We start from the raw sequence: 27,521 nt of genomic DNA on the forward strand, positions 1-27,521 counted from the left end.
ATACTGGATATTATTGCAGTTTGGGATTGCCATTACTGTATAATACATACTGTAAATTGCATTAACAGTCTGCTTTCTTAGTTATCAAGGAAAATGCATAGAACGATAGTTAGGGCCCGAGCACCAACCTCGGTGCGAGGACCCTATTGAAACTGTAGCCATTATTTAGGGTGTATTTCTTACCTCATACCATACAAATATTAAGTAGCATAAAAAGTGACAAAACCTGGAGTTTTTACACTACTGCTTTCAAAATGACTTCATATTCTCCATAAAACTTTTTCCTTGTTTGATGATAAAGGTACTTCTACAAAGTGCAAATGCAGTGGCACTATTGTACACCTAAAATTCTTTCTGCAAGCATTTTTGTAAACCTTTCAAGTACTACGCCATACAAAAATCATTGCTGCCTCCTATTTGATTATGTAATTGCACAAAGTGATTGCAATTACAGTTAAGCTAATTTTGCATCACTAACATACTCACAACTTGACCCAATCATTCACATTATTTCACATTGTTCACACTTGTGTCACACCATCCTCTGCCCACACAATACACCGATTGTTAAATAATTGACTGCTTAACACATTTTGATCCAATGTTGTCAGCTCATGAGTTACGTTGCTAAGTGATGAACAGGTGCTACCCGCTCTCCTTTCTGCAACAGGTGAAGAGAAGTGAACAACACACAGACTAAGTGTTCATGGAGGGAGAGCCAGATGAGTCAGATGAGGATCTTCAGGGAGAGGGCAAGCCCAGGGTGTTGTGGGAGAAGTGCATTCAGCAGAGCATCTTTGTCGACCTGAGTGAGGATGAAAGTATCCACCTGAGTGATCTGGAGAGTTCTTTAGCCCTTCATCTGTCCCAGGTAGAATCTGCTGCATCTGAGGCCAGCATTCATCTCAGTGGTAAGTCCTGGGGTCATGGTAGTCCATTGCTGTTTATTCATGGTTTTACTCAGGAATAAACATAACGTAGTGCTGGCCAATTTATTGAGTTACAAATGAAGTTACAATTTTGGCTTCTTCTTTTGGCTACCTCCATCTAGTTTGAAAAATGAGACAGCCAAAGGAAGTGACAACAAGGCAGATGAAGATTAAGAAATAGAGAAGTTGTTACAAATTTAAATGTATTATAAATGTGTTGGTTTTGAGAGTACAGCTAGGCCATTGCAAATGTTAGGGCATCCATTTTAAAAATGTTAAATGCACAAATTAAGATTATAATCAATCTTTAGATTCCTCTTATTTAATCTGTTTCTTTTTTGTGCTTTTGAATTTGAAGGGAGTTCAGAGCTTTCAGCCTTGGATGTTTCCTCCTCAGAGTTAAGCACTGTCAGCAGTCAGAGTGAGAGGCCAAACAGCAAGAACAAGAGCAACTTGGTGTATGTGTCAGCCATAAGACCAAACACAATGCAAGATAAGCCCCTCAAAAAAATAGGGTATGAAGACGCAGGGCAAAATACAAGCGATGAAGAGCAGGATGACCTCCCATATGATGGGGACCTTGGAAGCTCCTACTTCAACCAGATGGGTAACTCTGAGGGAGAAGGAAGTTCAGATGGAAGAAAAACTGCTCATGCAAGCCCTGATATGCAAGAATGTTATAAATCTGAGAGAGATGGCTTCATTGAAGGCTTGGTTTACATAGAGAAACCAACAACTCTGTCACAAGTGGATGCCAACACCAAAGAGGATAACATTTTTAAAGCTTTAAAGCCAAGTGAGTTTGCTTCATCATGCCCTGCAGACATTAACCAGGTGCTGTTGCGACATTTTTCCCGGGAAGAGCTTTTGCATCCAGGAAGGCTGCTTGAAGCAGAGACTCTGCCAGAGGTTTCCCTGCTGGAGAGCATGGATGACACAGCTTTGAGCAAAGCTCCATCACAAAACTGTGTCACAACTGTTAGTAAACAATTAGACAGAAATTCTGGGATTAATCAGAGTTTCTGTGTTTTGGGGTCTGATGAGATGACTCAAAGAGAAACACAAAGCTTAAGTCTTGAGGAGGAAGAAGAAAGTAGTGCTGATAACAAAAGCATCTCTACCAGCTCTGCAACTCTAAACTCCACACAAGGAATCCAGCATGCAAGTGCTGAAGATGTAGAAAACTCAGAAAAGGCAGAAGAGGATGAACCGGTGCAACGAGTCCCACTTGTACGCACCAAGTCCTTCACAGAGATGAAATATGGCCAAGGCCAGGTACATTACCCGCTCCCTGACTTCTCTAAGGTGGCCCCCAAAGTAAAAATCCCCAAAGCTTCTAGTGGAACGACCAAACCTGTTCCCCAGTGTCCCATCACCATGCACAAAGCCCAGTCCTCTCCGGAGATGTTGAATGTGATCAGCAGAGTCCTGGAGGATTCTGTTCAGCTGTCAGAGAATCCCTACATGGTCAAGGATGAGGACAAACAGACCCCTCCTGCAATGGTGCATCACCTACAGGTAGGAAATATTTAAACTTAACTCTTCACAATGCCTTTTTACCTGAGACAGTATCAATATGACAACTGTAACATTTGTATTATTCCATTTATCTTTAGGCTGAATATGATAAATTACTCACCAAATATGCTGAGGCAGAGAACCTTATCGATCAAATGAGAATTGGAGCTAATGTAAGTAAAAAAAACAAAACAGGTATATTCAACTAATCTTAATCAAGAAGACTGAAGAGTGAAAATCTATTAAAAAAAACATCTTGAGGTCTTATTTACAGTACAATTTAAATGAATGGATCTATTTTCACAGACTCAGCCGTCCTCTGAGCTCATGCTTTATTTTGACGATGAAGATGATCAATCAGAAAACAGGCCTGTAGGTGAGGGAGGTCACCTTGGATCCTTCACTCCTCTCCTTCCCCCAACAAGTACGTCTCTGTGTCCCCTGACATCTGATATTAAAACATGTCAACTGTTTGCTTTGCTACCTGCAAGAAACATGATGAATGCATGAAGGCAGAAAGGAACAGATGGTGCTGTTTTATCAGCTTTATTACATGGGAACAGTGCCGGCAAAGCTGACTATATGAACACACTAAAATATTTTATTTCAAATTCCCACTCAATTGGTATCTATAGGTCTCGTTTGTATTTTCAGTTGTTTCAAAAAAACATACAAATTAAGTTGTTCTGAGCATTAAAGCTAGAAAAGTAGGAATGTTGGATGTGTCCACTTTACTCAATTTTTTTAGAGGTCCTTGATGGAAAAGGAGAGAAAAACTCTCAGAGCCACTTTAAGGAGTTGAATGCAGATTCTTCCAGCCAGCCTGTTAAAGATCCCAGTGAAGGGGAGAAAATGACTGCAGAGCTGAGGGACATCATCAGCCAGTTCATGCAGACTGTAAGTTGCAATGTTTGTCAGGATTTTACTAATCAGTAAATATCTAAACAATTATTTTGTCTATTAAGGTGGAAGAATTTAGATCAAGTGTAAGCAACATGTCAGTGAGCACAGCGGAGCAGCAAATGGTAAGTGTTGTTTACCTCCTTTATGTAGGTCTGTATTTAGATGTACATTATAAATGCATTTTGTTACTCAAAATCGTTGTTTGTCCTATACAGACCAATTATTCTGGATACCTAGAATTGACTTCTTCCTATAAAATCCTATCTCAGATATCTAAATTACAGTTGCAACTGGGTGTAATTCTAATTTTAGATATCCAAAATTAAATCAAAGTATTTCAATTATCCATTATGTATTTTTCAATCTCTAAAAAGTAGGACACTGTAAAATTTGATTTTAAATATCTGTAATCAAAAGTATGAGGGCATGTGAGGTAGTGCTTTTTAGTTAAGATATGTCTTTGATCAGATGCTGAGGAGCCTCATGGAGTCTCAGGACCAGCTGGAGAGGAAATACATCTGTAAGAAGGATGAGCACAGAGCTCTGGAGATGCAAAACTACATGGGCCTGTCCAGGAACACTGGCACCTTTGACCCCAACAGGTGAGCGGGTGTCTGCAGAAGCACCTGTTGGAATGTGTTAACGTCATCATAATGCATCATCTACTCATATGTATGTTAAAACGTGTGCAGGCTGGTGGAAGGAGATATATTCAGGATAGGAATGCACCTTGAGGACATAAAGGAGATGATAGATAAAAACGTGCGTGAGCAGATTTCTCCACCGCACTCATCCTCCACCCCCACACCCATGACAGAGACCCAGCACGTGAAGCTCAGTCCTCTCCGCATGCCCACACCTTCCCCCCCTCCATCTCTGCATGAGGTAATCAGTGACACACTTCTTGCTTCACAAGCACTACATCAATTTCATAATGTCTGCTCTGGTTCTCCATTTTCCCAACAGTAAAATAACATTCCATATTCATTTCAAAGTTTTATTATGATGCTTTATATTACAAAAAAAATATACAGTGCTTAAAAAATTTAATAGACCCCCCTAACCATAACCAAAGTAAGGTTTATGCCACAGCTATATATATATATATATATTTTTTTTTTTTAACGTAGCATTTCCTATTTCACATTTTATACTCAGCTAATCTTTTTCTTCCTTTTTGATACAAAAAACTGTTGATGGTTTTTTTCTGAAGGAAATGAACAAGTTTAAATTATTTGAAGTTCCCAGAGGATAAATCATAATTATCCTGAGGTTCTTTAGTTTGTCTCCATCTCCCTTTTCTGTTTTATGATGACGAAATAACTACTATGCACTCTGATCCTGGTTTGTTTAAATTCTTGGTGTCATGTAAGCTCATGTGGGCTGGGCATATGATTGTATGACACAATAATAGAATAAAAACTTCAAAAAACTTCAAACTTTAATACATCACTCTTGACTGTATGGACTTGAATGATGTTAAAGACTGATCATGTTCACCCTACCCTAACCCTTCACTTGAGGGGCCACAAAAGGATTACATTGATGAATTAATAGATTAATTCATGATCATTTGTGGACTCTACAGCAAAGCAGTCCAGATTTATTCATCTAGATAAGACTCAGATGCCACTTTATTAGCTCCCACTTCAGATCCAGCTGCAAAGGAGCTTTGCTAACAGTTAATAAATACATATTAAAGGATTAATCAATCTTTCTAAGGCAATAGTATTAACCTATTATAGTCTAATGACAAGCATCAAACATCTTCTTAATGTTGATAAATTGTCTATAAAGTGTGAACAAGTTTCTAAATATGGCTGTGTGATTATTAACACTCTGATTTATATTATAAACACATTATAATGGTTCATTTGGGTTATTCAACCTATTAACAAGTTTTTAGTTTGTGCTTCTAAAGGGGAAGCAATTATAAATGTGTCAGTTATAAAAATGTGTAATCTCATTAATGCTAATAAATATTCTATCAAATTGCATAAGCTGTCTATAAACATTAGGAATTTTCTGATATACTCCAATGAGTGTCTTACAAGCCAATAATAAATATTTTAGTTTTTCTACAGTTAACCTTTACAAAGTCTAATTGATGTTAAATATTTTATTAATGTTCATATCTCAAGCTTTAACTCAGTCCTTATTTGTATAGCTCAAATTCATAACTGAAGTTATCTCAAGCCACTTTACAAATCAGGCAGGTCTAGACACTATAATGTGACCTATTATTTTAAAGACCCAATGCTAATTACCATGAGCCTGGCACTAGCAGTATTTAGCATTGTTTCAATTGTGAGGACAACCTTCCCTTTAACAGACAGAAACCTCTAGCAGAGCCAGACTCATGTTGACAGCAATTTGCCGAAGCCACGCTGGGGTTGGAAGGTGGGGGTGGGCTATCATGGCCATAAAATTACTTTCCATTTTGTAGGATATGGCTAAAACGTCAATAATGATGGCAGTAAGTAAAGCATTAGCAACAACTTCCATTATTGATAGGAAACAAAGCAATGCCATATTAGCATAAGCAGCTCGGACGATAACAAAATGAGAGGGCTATTATTAATAGTCACAGCAGCTAAAATAGAGTTGCTCTTAGAGTCAGTTCAACTGTTCTAGTAATGATAATGAAATTTAGCATGATGTGAGATAAAGCAGATGTAGACTATTATGGCAGGTATATAAACTGTTGTCAATTTTAAATGTCTTACAAACAAATATACATATTAATTCTGCTTTTATTAACATGTAGATAAATTTATTATATACCATCTTAGAAGTTCTTAATGTTTAATTTATTTAACAGGACAGTGTGCAGTGTCATTGATTATTTACAAAAATAAAAAGATGGCTGCACCAGATTTAGCATGAAGCTAATTTCCTTCTGTATTCCATCTCTTAAAAATGTTTTATTAACCTAATAATTACCTCTAAACAAAAGGATCTTCATCTAAAGGTTAAGGCTCCACTGGATAGCTCACTGGTTTACATCAATAACTTCATGTCAGGGGAGCTGCGGTTCAAATCCCAGTCAAAGTACGATCAGTATCTTGTGTGGGTCCTTCGGCAAGGTCATTAACGCCATGGACACCGGTTGCTCTGGACAAAATCTTCTGCTAAATGGCATTGTAACACTGTAAAGAATTACCACTTTTGTTTGTGTCACTTTTTGTGCCCCCTGTGGACAAAGCAGCACCGCTAATATTGTTGCTGATTCTGTTCTGTACATGTGTACTCAGAGTTTTCTGATAAAAAATCTCATCCTCGTGCATGTAACAGTCTTACCTTTGATAGTAAAATATTTAAAAGGCTGAGAGTTTTGCTGTGGAGAATACTCTTTGTTGTTTACCATCAACCTGCTGGGGGACTACAGATGGAAATTAGCCTATGGCTACAATCTGGCACATTTACATGTCCATGTTCATTAATGTGCATTGTCCTTTGTAATAAATAATTAAACAAAGGCTGTTTCTGCAACTTACTGTAATTGGCTTTATTTACACATCCACCCTGCATCAATGGTTTTCAAGAGTTAAGAATTATAATAAAAAAATTATCATTGTTGTCAATAATATTCTTATTTTGCTTTAGTAGGACATAAAGAGACATCAGTATTAATACAGTTCAAATCAGATTAAAACTCCTTAAGCTTAAATATTTTCCCTTCAAGCAGTCAGCCTGTTAGTATGAGCATGTTAACATGATCTATTGTGACACTTTTAAAATGTATCTTTTTTTACTATTTGAAACTCCAACACAATGATCTCAAGAGTTGTCACACTCCCACCTTTGACCTTCAATTACAATTAATTCTCTCCTGCAGGAAATACTATGAGTTTGTTGGTGAAAGATGACCCTTACTGCGAATTATCTGACTGGGTCTCATGTTGCAGGGACAAAGTTCAGGTTTTTCCACTTGGGGGCTGGAAATGGAGAACGATGAAGAAATTAAGGGTGAAGAAAAGGATGCCAGAGTGGCCTGTGGAGGTAATGGACTACAGCAAAGTGGTGAAGTCAGTGCAGCTGGCTTTTCACTGAGAAATACTGAACACACCAGCTGCCATTCAAGGTACTTGTTCAAATATTCAAGCACTCAAATAAAACTCCCTTGTTCATTATAACATGATAGATTTGGTCCAACTCCTATTTCATATTTTATACAGAACATTATCTTCTTGTTTATGAAGGATGAATATTTCTGATTTTAAAGAGATTTACATGTGATCATTTGAATGACACACATGTTAATAATACGTAGGATTTAACAGTGTTAATGTATATAAAAAGTAGCTCTCCTTGAAACATAATTATGTGAATTTTTCTCCATCTTTGTGTGTGCTCCATGTTTGATCAGTTGTTGTTTTCGTGTTTGTGCCAAAATAATAGACACGTTTTCAGCCCTCCTGGAGCAGATAATGTTTCAGCTGCAGTGTTGGTGTTCAATTCCATCCAGTGTTTGAACGCTGTGTTCACACTCTGTTCTCTTTTCAGTTTCAGGAGCTCACAGGGCTCTGTGGAGAGAGTGGAAATCAACACATTGGAAACAGAAGAGGAGAGGAGCTCTGCCTTGTCAGATGTGATCGACCACAGCAACATCATAGCATATTTGAATAGAGTCAGCTTATCTTCTGAACCAACACAGCGGGCACCTGACAGGTCAGTGCTGCAAAGTCTGAAGAACACAGCTAACAATGCCTCCAGTGACTTTCTGTCTTTGTGCGTCTAACTGGTTTAGTCTTAAATAATGCATGATTCATCCAAGTAATCCATCTTGTAAACATGTCACAGTGTAAGTGAGCTACTTTTACATAGTGTATGCATTGTCAGCCCACTTTACTAGCTTTGAATATGTCACTTGTTGCTGCTGCAGTCATAGCACCCCAGTCCTGCATGCTGCAGAGGAGTGTGATCTGGGGTACTGTTTGAGTCTAGCTGTGGAGGTCTCCTCTTCTTCTGCCGCACCCAGAGACTCAGCCACCCACAAGCTCTCGAAGCCTCCCATCAACACTTCATCTGTATCACAGGTCAGTCACAGATATGATTGGTTTGTTTGAACATCTCTGCTGTCCTCAAATTCTTTTATACTCTAATAGTTTTTAATGCAACCATTTTTAAATTCAGTGTAGGATGCTAATACTACTTTTATTGATTTTGTTTTGTTTCATGGTTTTCAGAGGATTGTAAGCCCAGAGACTGACAGTGGGTTTGGAAGTTCTTACTTAAATCAGTCAGGAACTGGATCATTTCAAACAAATCTGCACACAGAAAGGTAAACATCCATACAAACAGCAACAAAAGAATAATTTCAGTATGTATACTGACTGATCCACTGTCATTATCTAGCTTAAATCTGATACGTTTTCTTACAGTGTGCAGTCACAGAACGATGGTTTAAGCAGTGCAGACAGTGAAGGCTCCTGCTCTAACCTGCAGACAGCCATCCATTCAGCTAGCCTCAGCAGCAAACACGGGGCTTGTCCCCATCCATCTGTCAAAACACAGTCCTCTGGTGCAGCAGATGCAGTGGAGAGGTGGGTGGAGAGCACCACAAAGGAGCCTCCAGTCCGTCTGCAGGGTCAGTAAACCCTTCCTAACATTCAGTTCTTATTCTACACTGCAAAAAGTTATAGAATAAGTCAGAAATAATATTTGCTACAGTCTTTCTAAACTCATTCCATGTAATGAGGAACTCCTTCCCTTCACAATGTTAAGCAAAAGGGGTCTGGCAGTTACATTCAACTAATAACCACCTAGCGAACATTACAGACTAGCAACATTTTCATAAAAGAACAGAAAAAAAAGTTTAGAGGTCTAAACTGGGATTAAATTAATTAAATCAGTCTTGCTTTGTTAGCTTTATTTTAAGCTAAAGTAGCTGTGCTTGCTTTTTAGTTAACAACACAATGTAAGCCAATGTAACTACATTATCTTAAACTTTAGCAATGGAGTTTAGCAAACACAGCCAAAGCTAAGGTAGCTACATTATCTATGTAGGTAAGGTGACAGGGTTAGCTTTAGTAAACATAGCTAAAGCTATGGTAGCTACATTAGGTATGTAAGAAACATAGTTATGCAAGCTTTAGCAAATGTAGCATATGGTGAACTAAGTGATATAGCCTGATTAGTTTAAGCTTGGTTAGCTATGTAAGCTATGTTGGCTACATAGCTTGGTTAGCTTTAGCCTTAGCGATGTTAGCTGCTTTAGAGTGTTTTCATGGACAATGAGCTTTCTCCTGTAAGTAAACTGTTTACTCAACTTTGTAACACATTCTGTATTTAAGTTTTGCAGGTCAAGTTATTGATTTTTATCCCAACCTGACCATAAATTTAATCCCATTTTATTTGGACAGTTTTAGCTTGTATTTCCATTCTGACAGAGGCAGCATCTCAGCATCTGAGGTCTGTGGTCTATAGCCAGACAGTTTTTTTTTTTTTTTTAATTTAATACATGTCATTATGTATGTTTCTTAATTCAATTCATGTTTAATGGAAGTGAGGACATGCAGAAATAGGCCTTGCATATGAAATTTAAGGTTAGTGGCTTTATCACTAACAAACCATAGTTTGGTCATCCCTGGTCTAAACATTGCCTAAGGTTTAGGGTAAATTTGACAGTGTGCAAGAGTTTACCTGTAATTTGTTATAATAACAGACAAGTAATCACTCAGTATTCATTATTAGGATTATACCAAGTTTAAAATTCTAGTTACCATGACAACCATAAAGTGCACTTATTGTAGAAGTGTTAGTGCTGTTGACATAAAATTATTTCATTATTTCATATTTTCTGGTAAATACTTAATTATGAACAGGATCTGAATGCAGTCTGCCTGCTCAGCTCCATCACCACGTATCTGAACCAATACTCAGTGTCAGCATGGATACAGAAGAGAGAGTCAGCCCACTGACGTCCTGCTCCTGTAATAGGTTAGTGCGTTTATACTAAGAGTAGCCAGTGTTGTTGTAATGCCACCATTTAATCCTGATCTACTTTGATATTGCATATTTACAGGGCAAATATCTGCATCAGTATGTGTTTCATGTGTGTTTTAGTGAAGCTATCCTGGCTTTGCAGTCAGAAGTGTCCAGACTGAAGAAAGACCTTGAGAAAGGCCTGGTCCAGCTGCCTCATCTAGCACAGAAGATGGACTATCTGACCTCCAGGTACAAACAGGATCGTCAAGAGCGCAGGTCGAAATCCAGACCCAGAACCCAACTCAGACTATCATGCAACAGGTGGCCCTGCTAAGTGGTATTATGGGGGGAAAAAAGAAGGATAATGAGCTTTGTTCATGGTTGTTTATGTGGACTTTGGACTCCATAACGCCCCTTTTAATTGTTACTTTCAGCGTGTGGAAGCCATTGAGTAGCAGACAGAGTGGGAACAATCTCAGTTCCAGTCAGATGAGGATAGAGGACTGGATCTCTTCAGACATGGACCCCAGCAAGAGCAAAGGTAACCATCAAAAGAAGATGATGGCTAAAAAACCTGATTGCCCTAGAGTGGGCCTCTCAATTTGTAAATAAGAGCATGTTTTTTATCATTATGGTTAAAATGGGAAGGATGATTTTCTATTTCTAGGTACAGACAGTGGTGACACCGCTGGCTCTGAGACCATGTTGCAGTTCCACAGTTCACCAGGAGGTGGTAGGAGAGGCAGCGACAGTGTGCTCTCTTCACCTGAGCTTCACAACAAACCGAAATCCAACAAAGGTTTGAGCTGAGGGGGGCTTCAGTGCACCAATGTTTGTGATTTTTTTTTATTGTTTGTATTGTACTCTAAAATGTACAACATGTGTTTACAATCCCTCAGGGTCAGGTAAAATAAGCCCGATAAAAACCTCAGGACTGACCAGTTCCTTTTTAAAAGGAGGGAAAGAAGTGGCTTCTGGTGGCCATAGCAGGCAGAGATCGTCATGTAAGTTATTTGAAGGTCTAATGCTTATCTATCATTTTCTTTCATATTTTCAGTCTTTTTTGCTCTTATTAGAATGGTACAGGACAGTGGATAGAGCTGGAAACAGGGATGACAAAGTGGGGAAAGACATACAGTCAAAGTGCCACAGGCTGGACTTGAAGCCAGGCCACCAGCGTATATGGAGCGCAACCTAAGGCCATCTGCGCCTGAGTGATTATCTTTAAAACGTTTTTGAATCATTGCAGGAGATTAAAAATGTAAACCTTGTTAAGTGAAATGCTCTATTATATAAAAGCTTACAACTGATAATGATACATTTTATTTATGGGCATCTTTTATGACACTCGCGGTCACTCACTCATACAACAATAAGAACCATCTCAGTATTAAAGCCTTAAAACAATGTTGATAAAGAATACATACTAGAAAGAGTCTTGATCTTTTCAAAGCAGGGCAGAAATGATCAATAAAACATCAGAATCCTCATCCTGTAAATTTCAATTCTTTACTTTGAAACAAAAACTATGCATATATATATATATAGATGAAATGGCATTTTTGCTTCTCATGTTTCAGTTCTAGTCATGGACAGTTTTTCCTACAAGGAGAGTTGGTCTCTTTCTTCCTCGCCATCTCTTCAGAAGCCCCTCCTCCAGATCAACTATGGCTCCTCCAGCAGCCTGCCAGCAAGGTACCATCATGAGAAAAGCAAACACATAATTTCCCAGGCAGCTGTCAAATATCTATCATTTGTTTCAGACTTTTAGCCCTGTTAAAGATGAATCTTCTTCAATATCCATCCAAAAACTCCAGTTATAAGGTGAAGGAGCCGCCGCTGCAGTACACATCGCATCACAGAAAACGCTCCACCCAGTCAGACACAGCACTACTGCCCAGTAACGTGTACTTCCAGCGAACACTGAGCCCAGTATCAGCGCCCTCAAAGTCAGGCATCAGGACAAGCAGGCGTAAAGGAAGCAAGGTGAGATATCTCATTATTTCCTCTGTGCTCAGGCAAGGATCTCTTAAGAATCACAGGAACGAGACTATCACCGTTGTTCAAATGTTTCATGGTATGCATACTGCATTTTTTTCTTCTTCTACTCCAGGAAGAGGAGATGAGCAGGGCTCTGGACCAGGCCATTGAAGTCGCCCTCAGCATGAAGAAGACCACAGACAGGATGGCAGAGAGACTATCAGCTGATCTAGCCAAGGCCAAACTCCACAGGAAAATGCTCAACATGCAGCCACAAGGGGGCAGAAAACACCATGCATTGTAACAGAGAGGGATAAGGATCAGTTTACCCTGAGATCATCAGAGCCCATGGCACCTCCTGACACCTGATTCCTTTGGAACAAACAAAAAACACGACTATATATCTCTTTTCTTAGCCAAGAGTAGTATTTAGTTACATGTTTTTGTTAAATTATTGCATTGTACAGTTTTTATGATATTGGTAATACACAGAGACAGTCTGAAATTAATCTAACACTCTTAACTCTAATTTTTGAACTTTTTAGTTACCTTTTTATGTTTGTGTTTTGGGGGGAAATTGCTATGTTTGATGATTACATTTGATTTGAGGTCTTTAGGCAACAACATTTAATCAAAGAGTTTTATGAGTATAAAGGAGGGGGAAATAACACAGCTTAACTTTTTAAGGATGATACAACAGTGCAAAGTCACATGAACAATAAATCATTAAAACCTTTCTACTTTTTTTCACAGTGCTATGGGTAAGTCTGTTTGTGCCACATAAGCCTTTTGTTTTCTTTTTCATTTCACCTATTTTCACCTCTACACTATCACAGCCACAGGGTGAGGAGATGGAGTAAATTCAAATCAAACTAGGTCAGATTATTAACATTACATGTCAGGAAAATCCCTCTTCGTCTTAGGAGTATCACCTTTTCTCCTTTTAGCTTACATCTTCCTTGGACTCCTGTAATGCCCAGCCCTGCTGGCCTGTGGGTACCAGCACCTCAGTGTCCTCTTACTCTGAAACCGTTGGGTGTCTTTGTGGCCTCATCGCCTGCTGGTGCTGGGCTGTGTTTAGTTTTGGTTGTGGGGTATCTGCTTTCTTTGTTGTTCTGAGGGGGGAAAGAAGAAGTGTCCAAACAACATTCCTGAAGTATTCTCTGCAATTGTCTGAAGAACAGAAGAAGTTCTCGATGTTCGCTAAACCTGCAGGCCATCAACAGAGCAGACTGCTCACATTTAAACTCAATTATAGGACGCAGTTACTGAACCAAAGAAACTTCAGTTTGCCTGTGACTGTGCCAAAGAGGTGTGCGCTACATAGCTGTGAAACAGAAGCTGAAATAATCCCTCAGGGTTATAGATTCTAAGAATATTTAGCATCATATTTATGTTTCTATTTGTGGTTTGTGTGTGTGTGTGCGTTTGAAAATAGGACTCAGAATTATTATCAGTAGTATAAATCTCCAAGATTAGTTCAGGATGGAGAGAATATACAAACGTATAGAAAAATATAATAATGCTCATGAATTCAGAACCGAGTAGAAAGGAAACATAAGAAATATTCATATTTTGCGTATTTTTCACTCATTTCCTTCGTTTGTTGAATGCTTTAGAGCCTTGGTTCTCAACAGGTGTGTAACAAAGCCATTTCAGAGTGCCTGGGTAAAAAGAGAATTTTTGATGTGCTTTTATTTTCAAGGAAGTGCCTCAATCTCTTTGTTCCTGTCCATCTTTAGTTCCACCTCAAGTCCAAACTGCCCGACTTTTCATTAAAAACATTTTGTCATTATTGAAAAGGTTAAGAAATTTGAGTAGCAATCACTGAGGAGGTGGTGACGAGTTGTAATGCTATACCAGCTGAGAACCATCGCTTAGAGAGGTATCAGTATTACAGTCAGGAACACCCTCATCATAGATTTAACCATTTATTGCAACATAGACATACTGTTTTATTTGGCTGGGTTAGCCAAGCAGGAATGCTTTGACTTTCCAGTGAGTGCAGAAAATCCCTCACATATCTACACAGATAGATAAGATACATTATAAGTGCAAAGGTATTTCACCACACCTGTCAATCATTGAACTCAGGTGTGTTTCAATCAGGCCCATTGCCACAGGTGTATAAAATCAAGCACCTCGCCATGCAGTCTCTATTTACAAACATGATACAAAATGGGTCGTTCTGAAGAGCTTAGTCACTTTAAGAGTGATACTGTGATGGATGCCACCTTTACAATAAGACAGTTGATGAAAATTCATCCCTGATGCATATTCCACAGTCAACTGTAAGTGATATTATTAGAAAGTGGAAGCATTTAGGAACAGCAGCAAATCAGCCGCAAAGTGAAAGACCATGTGAAATCACAGAGTGGGGTCAGTGACTGCTATGGTCCTTGGTGCGTTAAAAAAACTTCAGGCTAAAACAGAGGAGGCTGGAAAACAATGAAACAAATCATGTTTCACTTTTGAACCAAAACAACTTCTTGAGAACTCTAAATACATTATTTTTTACTTTTACTTGAGTTTATTTATAGACCAGTTATTTTACTTCTTCTTAAGTAAATCTTTATCAAAGTAACTTTACATTTAATTGACTATAATATTTTGTTCTCTATCAGTCGAAAGTTTAGGGGTTTGACCCCCATCTCCTGCAGTCACATGTTGGTGTGTTTAAGTATAATGCCTTGTTTTTGACTCCAAGGAGTGAGACTGTTGTGAACTGTTTGATGGCCATAGAGCATCTGTAAGGAAAAACCTAGAACCTGCATGCTTTCTGCAGTCACTGCTGACAGCGACTATACTCCCCCTCCAGATGACCAGGGTTGTTTCACAGTTACTGCAGGAGTTTTAGGCATCTCTTGTAGAGCACTTACGGCATTCACTGGGACGCCACTATTAACCTCCACAATGTTTTTAAGCATCCTAATGCTAAACTGCACTCTCATTGGAATTAATAAGGCATTACATGGTTCCAGGACTTGCTCCCTTGCTCTGTCTGTTAGACTGTGCTGAAATTGAAGCTCTGTTTGATCCTTGCTTCTTTGTACCAAACCTTTGGGCAATAATACTGATTAAAATTGTATGCACAGCTCCTTTTTCCCTTTCTGAAGTGCTATAAGTCTTGAGATTTGATCAAATGGGCTCCTATTTAGCCCAGATGGTAGAGCAGACACTCTAAAGTTTCAGTGCACTGGTCACATGTTTGAATTTTGATGATGGTGCAGTTTGCTGCAAGTCTTTCCCTGCTCCCTCACTTTTGTTTTGCCTCTCTTTTGCTTTCCTATCTAATAAAGACAAAATTATTTAAAAAAAGGAAAACTATTTGGTTAACATCTTTGGACCACTCTCTTCTTGTTGGCCACTTCTTTTGATAATATTCTGAGGTCTAGGGTACATTGAGTGGACAGAGAAGGGTCTTGGCAAAGTGGGGTAACTCTAAGTCTTTTCTTCTATATCAAATATCTTATTTTAGCCTGGTTTATTGGGGCAAGGATGTTTTGTTTGGCCTTTTTGTATCTATTTAAACAGGACATCTGAATAGAGACAGGAACTACAGGCAGAGAGAGAAAAGGAAAACATGCACCAAACAGCACCAGGATAGGGAATCGATGCCACAACCAGTGCATTCAGGACTCAAGCCTCTATGGGCGCCTGCTCTGCCAGCTGTGCTAAACCAACAACTTCTGGCACAATTTCTTTTTACTGTCTTTGCCATAGACTAAATGGTAAAGGGACACATCAGTGAGAGCACTTAAAGGTCTTGCCTGAGGACGCATTGACATGTGACTATCAGGGTTGAGGATCAAACCCACAGCCTTCCAGTTGGGAGACGACTGATTGTCACTTCCTGTGTTATAGCAGTAACAAGCTGAGGTTGCTTTCAATTTGCTTGTCTTGTTACTTTTGTGATGTACAGCTCCAATTCAAAAAAGGTGGGCCGCCGTGTGAAACATAAAAGAAAAAACAGAACACAATGATTTGCAAACCCCATAAACCCATGTTTTATTCACAATAGAACATGAACAACACACCAGATGTTGAAACTGAGACACTTTACCACTTAGCTAAAAAACAGTAGCTAATTTTGAATTTGATGGCAGCACACATCTATAAAAAGTAGGGACAGAGCCATGTTTACCATTATATAGCATCCCCTACTATTTTAACATCAGTCTGTAAATGTCTGGGAAGTGAAGAGACCAGTTAATGGAGTTTGGGGAGAGGGTTGTTGTCCCATTCTTGCCTGACGTAGGATTCTAGTTGCTCAACAGTCCTGGGACTTCTTTGCCAGAATTTTCAATCTATGATGAGCCTATTTTTCTATTTTTCAATTGGTGAAAGGTCTAGACTGCAGACAGGCTAGTTCAGCACTCTTCTACTGTAAAACCATGCTGTTGTGATGGATGAATGGATCTGGTTTAGCACTGTACTATGCAAGACCTGAAATATGCGGGCCTCGCCTGAAGTTGTTTTGATGCGAGCATGTGTTGTTCTTAAACCTCTATGTACTGTACTTTTCAGTAGGGGTGCAACAATACATGTATCTGTATTGAACCATTCAATACAGTGTGGACCAAACCGAGACCACTGAATCGAACAATACGCAATTTTATATTTATTTTATCAACTTCTGATGAGGCGCTCTGTGCTGAAAGCTCAGTGGATGTTCTGCACAGCAGAACATATGTCAGGTATAGCTGCACCAGATACATTTAACTTTTCATTTGATGTTTTTTTAAATATTCTTTTAGAACTGCACACCATAGAACAGTGGTTCTAAAATTGTTTTCATGTCAGGGATTGGGTGTGTTTGTTTTATATTCTGCCAAAAATAGAAAATACACCATCAGGGACCCCCAAATGATACAGTACTGTATTTGGTTGATACTGTGTTGTTAGGAGACATGTTTCAAAAAATATTTAGGGAGCAATTTATTTGTAATATATACTCTGCTGCTAAGAATGCACCACATAAGATGGGTGATTTCTCCATCAGATACATTTATTTTTTAAATATTATTCTTATTTTTACATGGTGCTGTTTTTGTTTTATATGGTGCTAAGTATGCACAGCAGAACAGAACTTTTTTTTTTTTTTTTTTTTTTTTGGACGCCCGAAATTAAGAAAAAAAAAAAAAAAGAACATGCGTCAGGTATAGCTGCATTTAATTTTCAATAAACAAGTAAAAAAAAGGCATTGTATCGAAAAATTATCTAACCGTGACAAAAACGTACTGAACCAAACCAAACCGTGAATTTTGTGTATCGTTGCACCCCTACTTTTCAGCCTTGATAGTGCCTTTCCAGATGTGTAAACTGTACAAGTCATAGGCACTAATATATAATACCCCATATAATAAGAGATGCAGGCTTTTGAACTGTGTGCTGATAACAAGCTGGATGGTCCCTTTCCTCTTTAGTTTACAGGACACTGCATCTGTAGTTTCCATACAGAATTTGCACTTTTTGATACATCCCGACCACAGAACAGTTTTCCATTTTCCCACAGCCCATTTTAAATGGCTTTGGCTCAGAGAAGATGGCGGCATTTATGGATTCTTCTTTGACTGATAAAGTTTCAACTTAAATTTGTTGTTTTCAAAGTATTCTTGCCCAAGGTATGCCAAAGATCAAGCCAAAATCTCAAAGCACACCAAATCCATGCAAAACAGCTGCTTAAATGCATGGATTTGGTGTTGAAGAACCTTATGTTGTTGTATAATTGTAGTAATAATGTATGGTTGTACAGATTCTCAGGGCACACCTAGACTTGCCTCAAGGCACACCATTTGAGAACCACTAGACCATGATCTCTGGAAGTGTTCTCAAGCCCATGCAATGATTTCCAGTCCTGAGTCACGCCTGTTTTGGATGCAGTGCTGCCTGAGGGCCCCAAGATCATGAGCAATATTGACCTTCAGCCTTGTTCCTTGGGACAAGATTCAGCCAAGATTCCTCCAGATTCTCTTAATAATAATAATAATCTCTTTCAGTAATATTATGTACTGTAGATGGTGGGATATTTAAAGTCTTCACAATTTTACATGTCTGAAATTGTTGCACAATTGTTATACACAGTTTCTTTTTGTGGATTGGTGAACCTCTGCCAGTCTTTACTTCTGAGAGACTCTGCCTCTTTAATATGCTCCTTTTATATCATGTCATCTTACTGACCCACTGCTAATTACATAGTTATAATATGCTCCTCCAGCTGTTTTTCATTAGTACCACTTACTTTTCCAGCTTTTTCGCTAATTTTTGAGGATGTTTGTTGCCATTAAACCCAAAATGGACAAGTATTTTTCATTTAATGGTAAAAAGTCTCAGTTTAAACAGCTATGTTGTTAATGATGTAATAAAAAAATGGTGTTATGAGATGTGCAAATCATTGTATTCTGTTTTTATGTACATTTTTTCACAGTGCCCTAATGTTTTTGGAATTGGGATTGTACATGTGAAATCTAAGTATTTCTTTAAGAAGGAAAAAAATGTGGAGCTGTCCATTAAGAATCTAAAATTCATACACAGCCTGAATTTAGGATTGAACGGTTTTTGTTTGTAAATGGTGTCTACTGATTTTTTAAGTGATTTGTAGAAGATGTTTCAGTTTGAAGTTTTCTGGAGCTACACAGTAAAAAAAAACCAATATGACTGGAGATTTTGGAAATCTGAAACTGCATTCTTTTGAAAGCAGCAGTTATCTTGCATGTGAAGTTGGATTGGTTCAGTTCTCCCTTTTTTGTCTCCATACACAAAAGAGTTTGAGCTGGTCCTTAGGGAGCCCGTCTTTATGATGCACCTGCCACCTGGGATTAGAACAGCAATTATAATAATCTTACCCCACCTTCGTCACTTTTACTTGTGCTATCATCACATACAGTTCTTTGGACACAGTAACTATAGGGGGAGGTAAAGTTTCCTTTAGTGTATGGAGTTACAGAAATCAAATGCACAAGGTTATGTAAGATAGCTGGATGTTGCTTTTTTATGGTTTTCTTTGTGTTGTGTGAATTGAATTTTGACCCCGAGTGACACTGAAGAAGATGAAGGAACTGAAGCATCACCACATTTTATCCATTGTGCAGATCTTTGTAAAGGAACCTTGTATAACAAGACATATTGATACTGGATGAACATAAATGTCTTTCATATGCATAAAACACAAGTTTTCTATATCATAAAGGAAAAAATAGTCATGGTCATCCATCAACTGCAAAGTCAAGGGTTCGATTTCCAGCTCCCTCTGCCACATGCCAATGTGTCCTGTGGCAGGACACTTCACTTCATTTGCTCCGAACACTTTATATGCCATTTACAACATAAACAAACTAATGTTAATCCAACACAGTCAACGTGTCTTCATATGCAGAGTTCCTCTGAAGTGCAGATAATTTATCATAGGATTCAGATCTCTAACACTGGACCCAAACAAGATGAGTTTTCTCATCTAAATCTTTAGGCTATAAAATATTTCCTATAACAGGGTAAGGAACAAATCACACTAACCATGCATTTCACAAACATGGTCATGCAAAAACAAAAGGCAGGAAAAGTTTGAAACACAATCATTTTTATCTGCATCCCCATCTGACGAAGGTGAGCTTCCTCCTCTCCCTCTGATAGGCCACCCAGGCATCCCCCGGGGAGGAGTTACAACCTTTGGGGCTCTTTGGTATTTGCTGAAACAAAACAGAACCTGTCCTTTCATCTGAATGAGAGGGGGAGGGAAGAGTGAGAGTGAAAGGAGAAAGAAAAAGTCAAATTTAAGCTTGAGCTGTCTCATTGAAGTCATTTTGAGAAACAGCATCTCACATCATTGCCTCCAGGCAGCAGAGAAATGGGAGCCTCAAGGTTAAAGATGCTGAAACTTTTACTTTTACTGGCTTTTGCAGAGGTAAGAGATATTTACGCTCTCTTCATTTTTCTAGTAACTTTTAAATCAATTCACAAATACAACAAATGTAACATAATCGATGTAGAGTCTATCTTTGATGCAGTGCATATTTTACATATCCAGACGGATGATAATTGAGGAAAGACTCTTTGAAACAACACAGGGGCTCTTTTGAGTGTCACTGCTGTCAACAAGTGCGTGTGGCATGCCCAACGGTAGCTCAATAGACAAATTCATTCAGACCTGAAAGAAATACCTGCACTGACCAGTCCTGAAATCTGTGTTGAGTGAAGGTAATGTGCAGCCTGCTGCCTCTCATGCTCCCAGAATATGATACAGGACATAATTTGCCTCAGGATATAATGTGAAATACCATGAGCCTGCTCCCATTAAATGATGCCATTGTCTCAAGATGTTGAGAGACTCATGTCTTGTAATGTTCATTAATGTATTTTTCTTGTCCCTTTCAGATTAATACTGCTGAAAATGGTAATTATTTTTCTTTTAATAATAATCTGCAGTTCTAATATTATATAAAGATTCATTTTAAGCAATGATTAACTTAGAGAGTCTTTCTGTATGAATCCCTTAGCATCTTTTTATCCCTACTTCTCTTCCCATTGTTTCCATCTCTATCTCCTTCAGACATCACCCTGTCAGTGTTCACGGTCACATCTAAGAGTATGACGGTGCAGTGGAGCGGTCAAACTGGTGCCAGCTCCTACAAGATCACAGCAACGCCCAAGAACTCCCCAGAAACGCCCGTCTTCGCTCATTTCGGTGGCAACACGGTGATAGGCTCAGTCAACTCCCTGTCCCCAAACACGGTGTACACCATGCAGCTGGAGGCCATGGACAACGCCTTCAATGTGCTCAGCAGTGCAGAGACGGAGGAGACCACTGGTGACTACTCAGTTTCTGATACATATAACTATCTGCCATGACCGCAATTATCATCATTTCCTGTTATGTTCTCCTCCAATCAGGGGCCACCAACATGTAGATCATGACCTATCAGTAGATCTTTTAGAAATTAACATTAGGTCTTTAACACTAGATAAGCATTAGCTCCATCTCTTGACTGATTTTCCTTCACATCTGGAGTTTTCAGAATCAGAAATACAGTCAGACAGTTACAGATTGCTTTTCATACTTTCAAATACAATGTTCCAGTCTTATACTGGTGTTTTATTTAATAGGAAGAAGTTTAAAATTTTAAAAAGTTGTTCTGGCTGCAAAAATAATGAAATGTAAATTTCACCTTTATCATCTCAAAAGGGTTAACTTTCAAAAATTCACAAGTGTGTCAATTTATACATTTAAAAGCTTAGTTACAATGGTGATGAAAAGTGATGATCCTGAAACAATTTAGTCATGTGCAAATTATGTGATGACTGTATCTGCTAGCTTATATGTGGGTAAAATTAAATTCTACCAGTAAGCAGATTTTTCTCAGTTAAATTAGGTGGGTAGATTCATCTAGTTTTTCCCATGGAAAAGATCTGCTTGCAATGTTCCAAAGACTCTTACTTTCTGAGACTTAAGCTGAGAATTAAAAAAATACTCCACTAGTGTTCCTAAAACATCATTTTGGTTCTGGTGGACTGTTACAGACTTTATCTTATTTTAGCTGCAGTTTGCTTAAACAAAAAATTAAGAAAAAAGAACTTTACAAAGAACATAAGTTGCTACTCTTTCTAGAAATGTAACCGCCATTTCAGACTGGTAGTGTAAGATGCGTGTCATGGCCGGGACACAACATCACTTTCAGTTTACATGTTAACAAGTCGGGCCTTTCAGACTGCCTGCTTGAGCGCCAAGTCTCATGCGCCTGATACGCACAACTCACACACAGAGATGCCAATGAAAATTGACAGGAAAATGATAAATAAAGAGACATATTTACCTTGCAGTAGAACATAATTACATCTAGATTGTTGATATATATTTGCAATATGTTTCTAAATGATCCTGATAAGGGCCACAAGCTTGAATACATCTAAAGTTTTTTTCTCTAAACTTCTACTTTTGGTGACTTAATCCATAAGTGTGTTTCCACACCCTTACTATATGTCACAGGAAAGGTAAACACACTATGAGTGCATTTCCTAAGAATGCTTTAATTTTGAATCCATCCCCGCACTGCTGCTGTATAATGAATTCACTCACTTTTAGGGAGGTTTATTGAGGTAAACGTATGAAAAATGACAGGGCTGTGACAGCAGTGAGACTCACATAACACGCAGCACAATCACATCTGGTATGAAAGTCACACGCTTCCAGTCTGGAACAGCCATAGTGGTACATTCAGCTCACAATGCGTTATATGCCACATACTGGATCATAAAAAAATCATGATTATATATGTCTTTATCATCATATGAAGAAAGTCAATTTATAAATAAATATGATTCATTTATTGACATTCTCTGATGGCAGAAATACAAGACATGAGTTTCTAATTTGTCTTTAAAAATAAACTAGATTTTTTATTTAGTGGTTTTTAATTTAGAAATAAAGAGATTAATATTTTCTCTTAGGTTTGAATGGCAGCATAGGGGTTAGTATTAGCTGTTGCCTCACAGTAAGAAGGTTCCTGGTTCATATATCAGGTGGATGGGGCCTTTTAACACCTGCAAACTTAAAAACAACCCAGAAACGTAAAAAAACCACAAACGTAATACAAATCTGGGTTTTGATGTGATAATCTTACAGATGTAAAACATTTCCCACAAATGTAAAAGCAGTTGCCTACTGCAAATGGAATAACTATAACATTAGATGGGATTTATTTTGTTTGTGTGAGTGTAAAAATCAAAATTGTATTAACCTCCAACAAATGTGATGTGAACATGAAAAATGGCAATAGGTAATTATTTACTGAAGCATTTTCACAACTGCCAGTGGGTTCAAGTGAGCTAAAGCAAAAGTCACATCAGACATAGTAGTTATGGTGAGGATTTTTTTTTCGCCATGAAACAGGAAGATTTAAACACTCATAGAGCCATGAATCTTAGCACATAATTTTTGAATGAGAAAAGGAGAGGATTGGTATCACTTTTGGAAAATTCTGAAAAATCAGTGAGTTTCCTCTTGAATTAAACCATGACGGGGGTAATTTTACAGTTCATAGAGGACAAAAAAACATTTTTTTTCTTCATGTGAAAAAAACTTAGGCTGAGGCTGTGTTCCCCTCCTTTTTAAAGGAAGTTGATGTATCTTCAAGATACAGGGTACAAACTTCCTAGGACTAAAAAACACATTTTGATTGGACGGGGATAAAACTGCAATAGTTCTGTATGTTATTTGTAATTTCTTCAAAGTGCAGTTTTGACACATCTAAACCCACTTTAAGATTCATGGCAAACAAAAAAATGCCATGATTACATTTTTTCAGTTTGACTTGAGCTTAGGCTGGTGTCAACCCACTGGAAGTTGTAAAAAGGCTAAAAGAAACAATGACCACAAACCTTTAGTTTTCATGTTCATAATACATTCATGGTAAATTATTAAAATTTTCGAAAGCTGCGTTTATACCTTCCCACAAATGTAATGGTAATTATGTTTGGGAAAATTTGTTTTGCGATTGCAGTTGGCATCTATTGCATTTGTGGGAAATTTATTACATTTGTGGGATTATTGTTTTAAAAATGGTATATTTGTATTATTTTTTTTCTTTATTACATTTATGAGCAGTTATTACACTTCCCTGGCATCAGGCCAAAACCTTGTATCTCCAAATTCATCAGTTTTCAGGGAATGGGAAAAACATTGTACTTTTCAATTAATTTAACATTAAATGGTCATAGTTAGCATCTCTTAGACACTCTTAAATGCTTTAAAATTGGATAAAAAAACACTGATAGATGTAAAGGGTGAGCAATAGCACTGATTTATAAAAAAAAAAAAAAAATGGAGATACAATGTTTTGTCCCAATGGCAGCAATTTGCAGGAGTAATGGGCCTTTCTACGTGGAGTTTGCATGTTTCCTCCATGCATGCATGGGTTCGCCTTAAGTACTCCAGCTTCCTCACACATTCCAAATACATGTTTGTTAGGTTAATAGGTGGCCCAAAATCTGTAAGTGTGAGTGTGATTATGCATGCCTGGTTGTTTGGCCCTGTATGTTATCACTGTGATTGACTGGCAACCAGTCCTAGGTTTACCCTGTTTCTCGCCAAGTGACAGCTGGGATTGTCTAAAATGATTTAAGAAGAAACATCTTAAGAAAAGAAAATGTATTGGCAACACACTTCAGAGTACTTGGGTCTTAAATCAACATAAACTCTTGAGTTTAGGCATATTTTAGTTATCTGTCAAACTGATTTGATTGCTCTGATTTGTTCCCCAGCCCCTGAAGTCCCCAGCATCGACCAGGCCTACTCCAAACACAGCGACAGCATCATTGTGGAATTCAGAGAGGTTTCTGGGGCAAACAGCTACATCCTGAGGGCAGAGTCAGTGGTTGGTGATTTCTTCTCTGAGACTGAGGTGAACAGCTCTCCAGGCACGATGATGAAGCTGCAGCCTTACAAAGAGTACGTGTTGAGCGTCATGTCCGTCAACTCTGGGGGGCGGAGTCAGCCCTCGTTCCCCATCCAGGCCAGAACAAGTAAGAACAAAAAGTCTGACTTAGAAACCCAAACGCTCTTCACACTGTAGCTTGACTGCTTCAAATTGGAGAGTAAGATGTATATCTGGGTTCTGAAGCATTTCTGATCTTCTCCATTAAGGACCATTTATATCAACATGATATTATAGGAATTTGAATATTAACAAACTTTTCCCTGCACTTTCACTTGTCTAGACTCTATACAGAAGAAGCAGTTTACTCAAGATGATAATCAGAGTATGAGGAGTGAAACACGGGCCTGCTGTTGTTCCTGCAGGACAATAGCTTGTTATCTCACTCCGCCGGCCATGATGGCGTGTCATTTCACCGCCCATTGTCACAGAGTCTTTACTCTTTGCAGCTATCGCAGGAGGGCGGAAACAATATCCATGCCTCCGCACCATCCTATTCTTTTAATAGGAAAAGTAAAACCATGAGAACTGGGTTGTCTCCCTTCCCGAAGGAGAAATCAACGAAACATAATCACAGGGAAATTGTTTCCATTTTACACCTATTACAAAAAATGAGAGAGCGAGAGTAGATGATATCAGTGCAATTTTCCATTTATATTCATTCTTGTTAATCTCTACGTGCTCCTGTTTTTAGTGATAATGGCGCCAAAGCTGAACACCAGCTCTCCTGATAATACCACCATCCATGTGAACTGGGACCCAGTGGAGAATGCTGTCCTCTACACACTCTGCATCATCCGAGAGGGCTCCAGCTCCCGCCTCAAAGTAAATACCACCAACACCAACGTTACCTTTGACGACCTTGAAGGTGGGACCACCTACTGCATCAAGGGCACAGCCTGGGACGCTGAGGGTCGTGCTGCTGACAACTTAACTGTCTGCCAAATCACACGTAAGCATGAGAAAAACCTTAATCTCTGATAGGAGGATAGGTTGTGAACAATCAGATCATGTTACTCATCTCCCTCTGCTTTCATTTCCAGGTCCTACAAGCCCAAATGTAACCGGGGTCCAGATGACTCAGGGTCGGTCTCTTGGGATCCTGGTGTACTGGCTCTCAGTGCAAGGAGCTGAGAGCTACATGGCCCTGACCACTAATGGTCAAAACTGTACCTCAATAGGTGGTAGTCACTGTTTTATCATACCCGTGGAGTGTGGACAGAACCATTCTGTCTTTGTTATCGCCTACAACAAAGCTGGTGGCAGCACCCCCTCACAGCCTGCAGGCTACATCACATGTGGGTATATCACACGCAACCACAACCACATGCAGTACGTGTATATATATTTTTAAATATAAAGTTTTACAAACAAAAAAATCTTTATGCCAAGGTGAAAACAGGTTTCTACAAAATAATGTCAATTAAACAAAAATATGTAATGTAAATAAATTGACTGTGTAAATATTCACCCCCTTTAAAGTGACAGAGGTCTGGTGCTAATAGTCTCAAAATGAGTGAAACGGAGATCCCCTGAGTGCACTGAATGTGTCTCAAGCGACTGTAGTATAAAGACACCTGTGTCAGTCACTGATCAATCATATTCCTTGCTACCATTACACCATAAAGACAAAAACACTCCTAGAAACTCAAAGAAAAAGTTATTGAAAAGTGTAAGCCAGGGGATGGATGCAAAAAAAAAATAAAAAAAATAAAAAAATATTTATATATGTATATATGTATGTATATATATATATATATATATATATATATATATACACACACACACACAACGCACTGAACATCCCCCGGAGTTCAGTTATATCCATCACCAAGAAATGGAAAGAATATGGCACATGTGTAAGCATAGATTAGGCCGTCCTGACAAACGGAGTGATTGTGCAAAAAGGAGACTAGTGAGAGAGGCCACCAAGACACCTGTGACTACTTTGAAAGGGTCCTGGAAGACTTAAAAAGATATAAAGTAAACTGAATGCAAGAAAACTACAGCTTGGGAGAAGACTTCTTTTCAAGCAAGACATAATTGAAGCATACCGCGAAAGCTACACAGAAATAGTTTAAAGACAACAAGGTGAATGTTCTGGAGTGGCAGAGTCAAGGCCCAGACCTCAATCCAAAAGAGAATTTGTGGCTGGACTATAAAGAGCTGTTCACACCCAATCCCTGTGCAACCTGACAGAGCTTGAGCAGTTTTGCACAGAAGAATGGATTAAAAACGGTCCAGATTGAGACCTATCCACACAGACTCAGTGCTGTGATGGCAGCCAAAGGTGCATCTACTAAATACTGACTTTAAGGGGGTGACTATTTATGCTTTATTATTTTGCATTATGCATTTTCATTTAATTGACATAGCTTTGTAGAAATCGGTTTTCACTTTCACATTAAAGAGGTTTTGTTGCATTTTTTTTGTCAAAAAAGCTAAATATTGACCCTGATAGATATATATATATGAAATCAACAAAAAGGTAAAACATCTAATGGGGTGAATACTTTTTGTTGGACATTGTTTAAGCAGAAGAGGCCCAGTAAAACCAAGGGAAATGTTTACCCCAAATTAATTTCTATGCTATCTTAGCTAAGCTAATGCCACCTTTAGCTTTTTATAGAACTAACCTGACCTGAACTGACTTGATCTCTGTCCCTCTGAAACTGGCAGATCCATGTCCACCAGAGAACATCTGGGTGGAGGAGCCCACAGCCGGAAACTGCTCCGTGGTGTGGGATGAAGTGCTGATGGTCGAGTACTACATGGCTTTTATAAAGAGGGACGATGGGACAGAGGAGTCTTGTAACACCACTGGAAAGTCCTGCTC

General features: G+C 38.6%; 1 protein-coding gene across 1 annotated transcript; it reads left to right on the forward strand.

Annotated features, from left to right (window-relative positions):
* Positions 1-706: 706 nt before the first annotated feature.
* Positions 707-12,564, forward strand: LOC121520756 (microtubule organization protein AKNA-like). The gene is made up of 21 exons (XM_041804363.1): positions 707-911; positions 1,288-2,447; positions 2,546-2,620; positions 2,754-2,871; positions 3,196-3,344; positions 3,413-3,472; positions 3,819-3,952; positions 4,043-4,235; positions 7,259-7,434; positions 7,863-8,021; positions 8,236-8,389; positions 8,540-8,634; positions 8,735-8,940; positions 10,178-10,292; positions 10,419-10,601; positions 10,715-10,821; positions 10,948-11,079; positions 11,180-11,284; positions 11,861-11,975; positions 12,098-12,266; positions 12,394-12,564. The coding sequence occupies exons 1-21, from the start codon at positions 707-709 to the stop codon at positions 12,562-12,564; spliced, it is 3,981 nt and encodes a 1,326-aa protein (XP_041660297.1).
* Positions 12,565-27,521: the final 14,957 nt, after the last annotated feature.

Source organism: Cheilinus undulatus, linkage group 13, assembly GCF_018320785.1.
Source record: "Cheilinus undulatus linkage group 13, ASM1832078v1, whole genome shotgun sequence".
NCBI lineage: Eukaryota > Metazoa > Chordata > Actinopteri > Labriformes > Labridae > Cheilinus > Cheilinus undulatus.

What these genes read in the sequence shown, in the direction of transcription:
- LOC121520756 (XM_041804363.1), top strand. Translation starts at nt 707, where the DNA reads ATGGAGGGAGAGCCAGATGAGTCAGATGAGGATCTTCAGGGAGAGGGC. An exon ending in GGCCAGCATTCATCTCAGTG is followed by an intron (nt 912 to 1,287) that starts GTAAGTCCTGGG and finishes TTGAATTTGAAG; the next exon opens with GGAGTTCAGAGCTTTCAGCC. An exon ending in TCCTCTCCTTCCCCCAACAA is followed by an intron (nt 2,872 to 3,195) that starts GTACGTCTCTGT and finishes CAATTTTTTTAG; the next exon opens with AGGTCCTTGATGGAAAAGGA.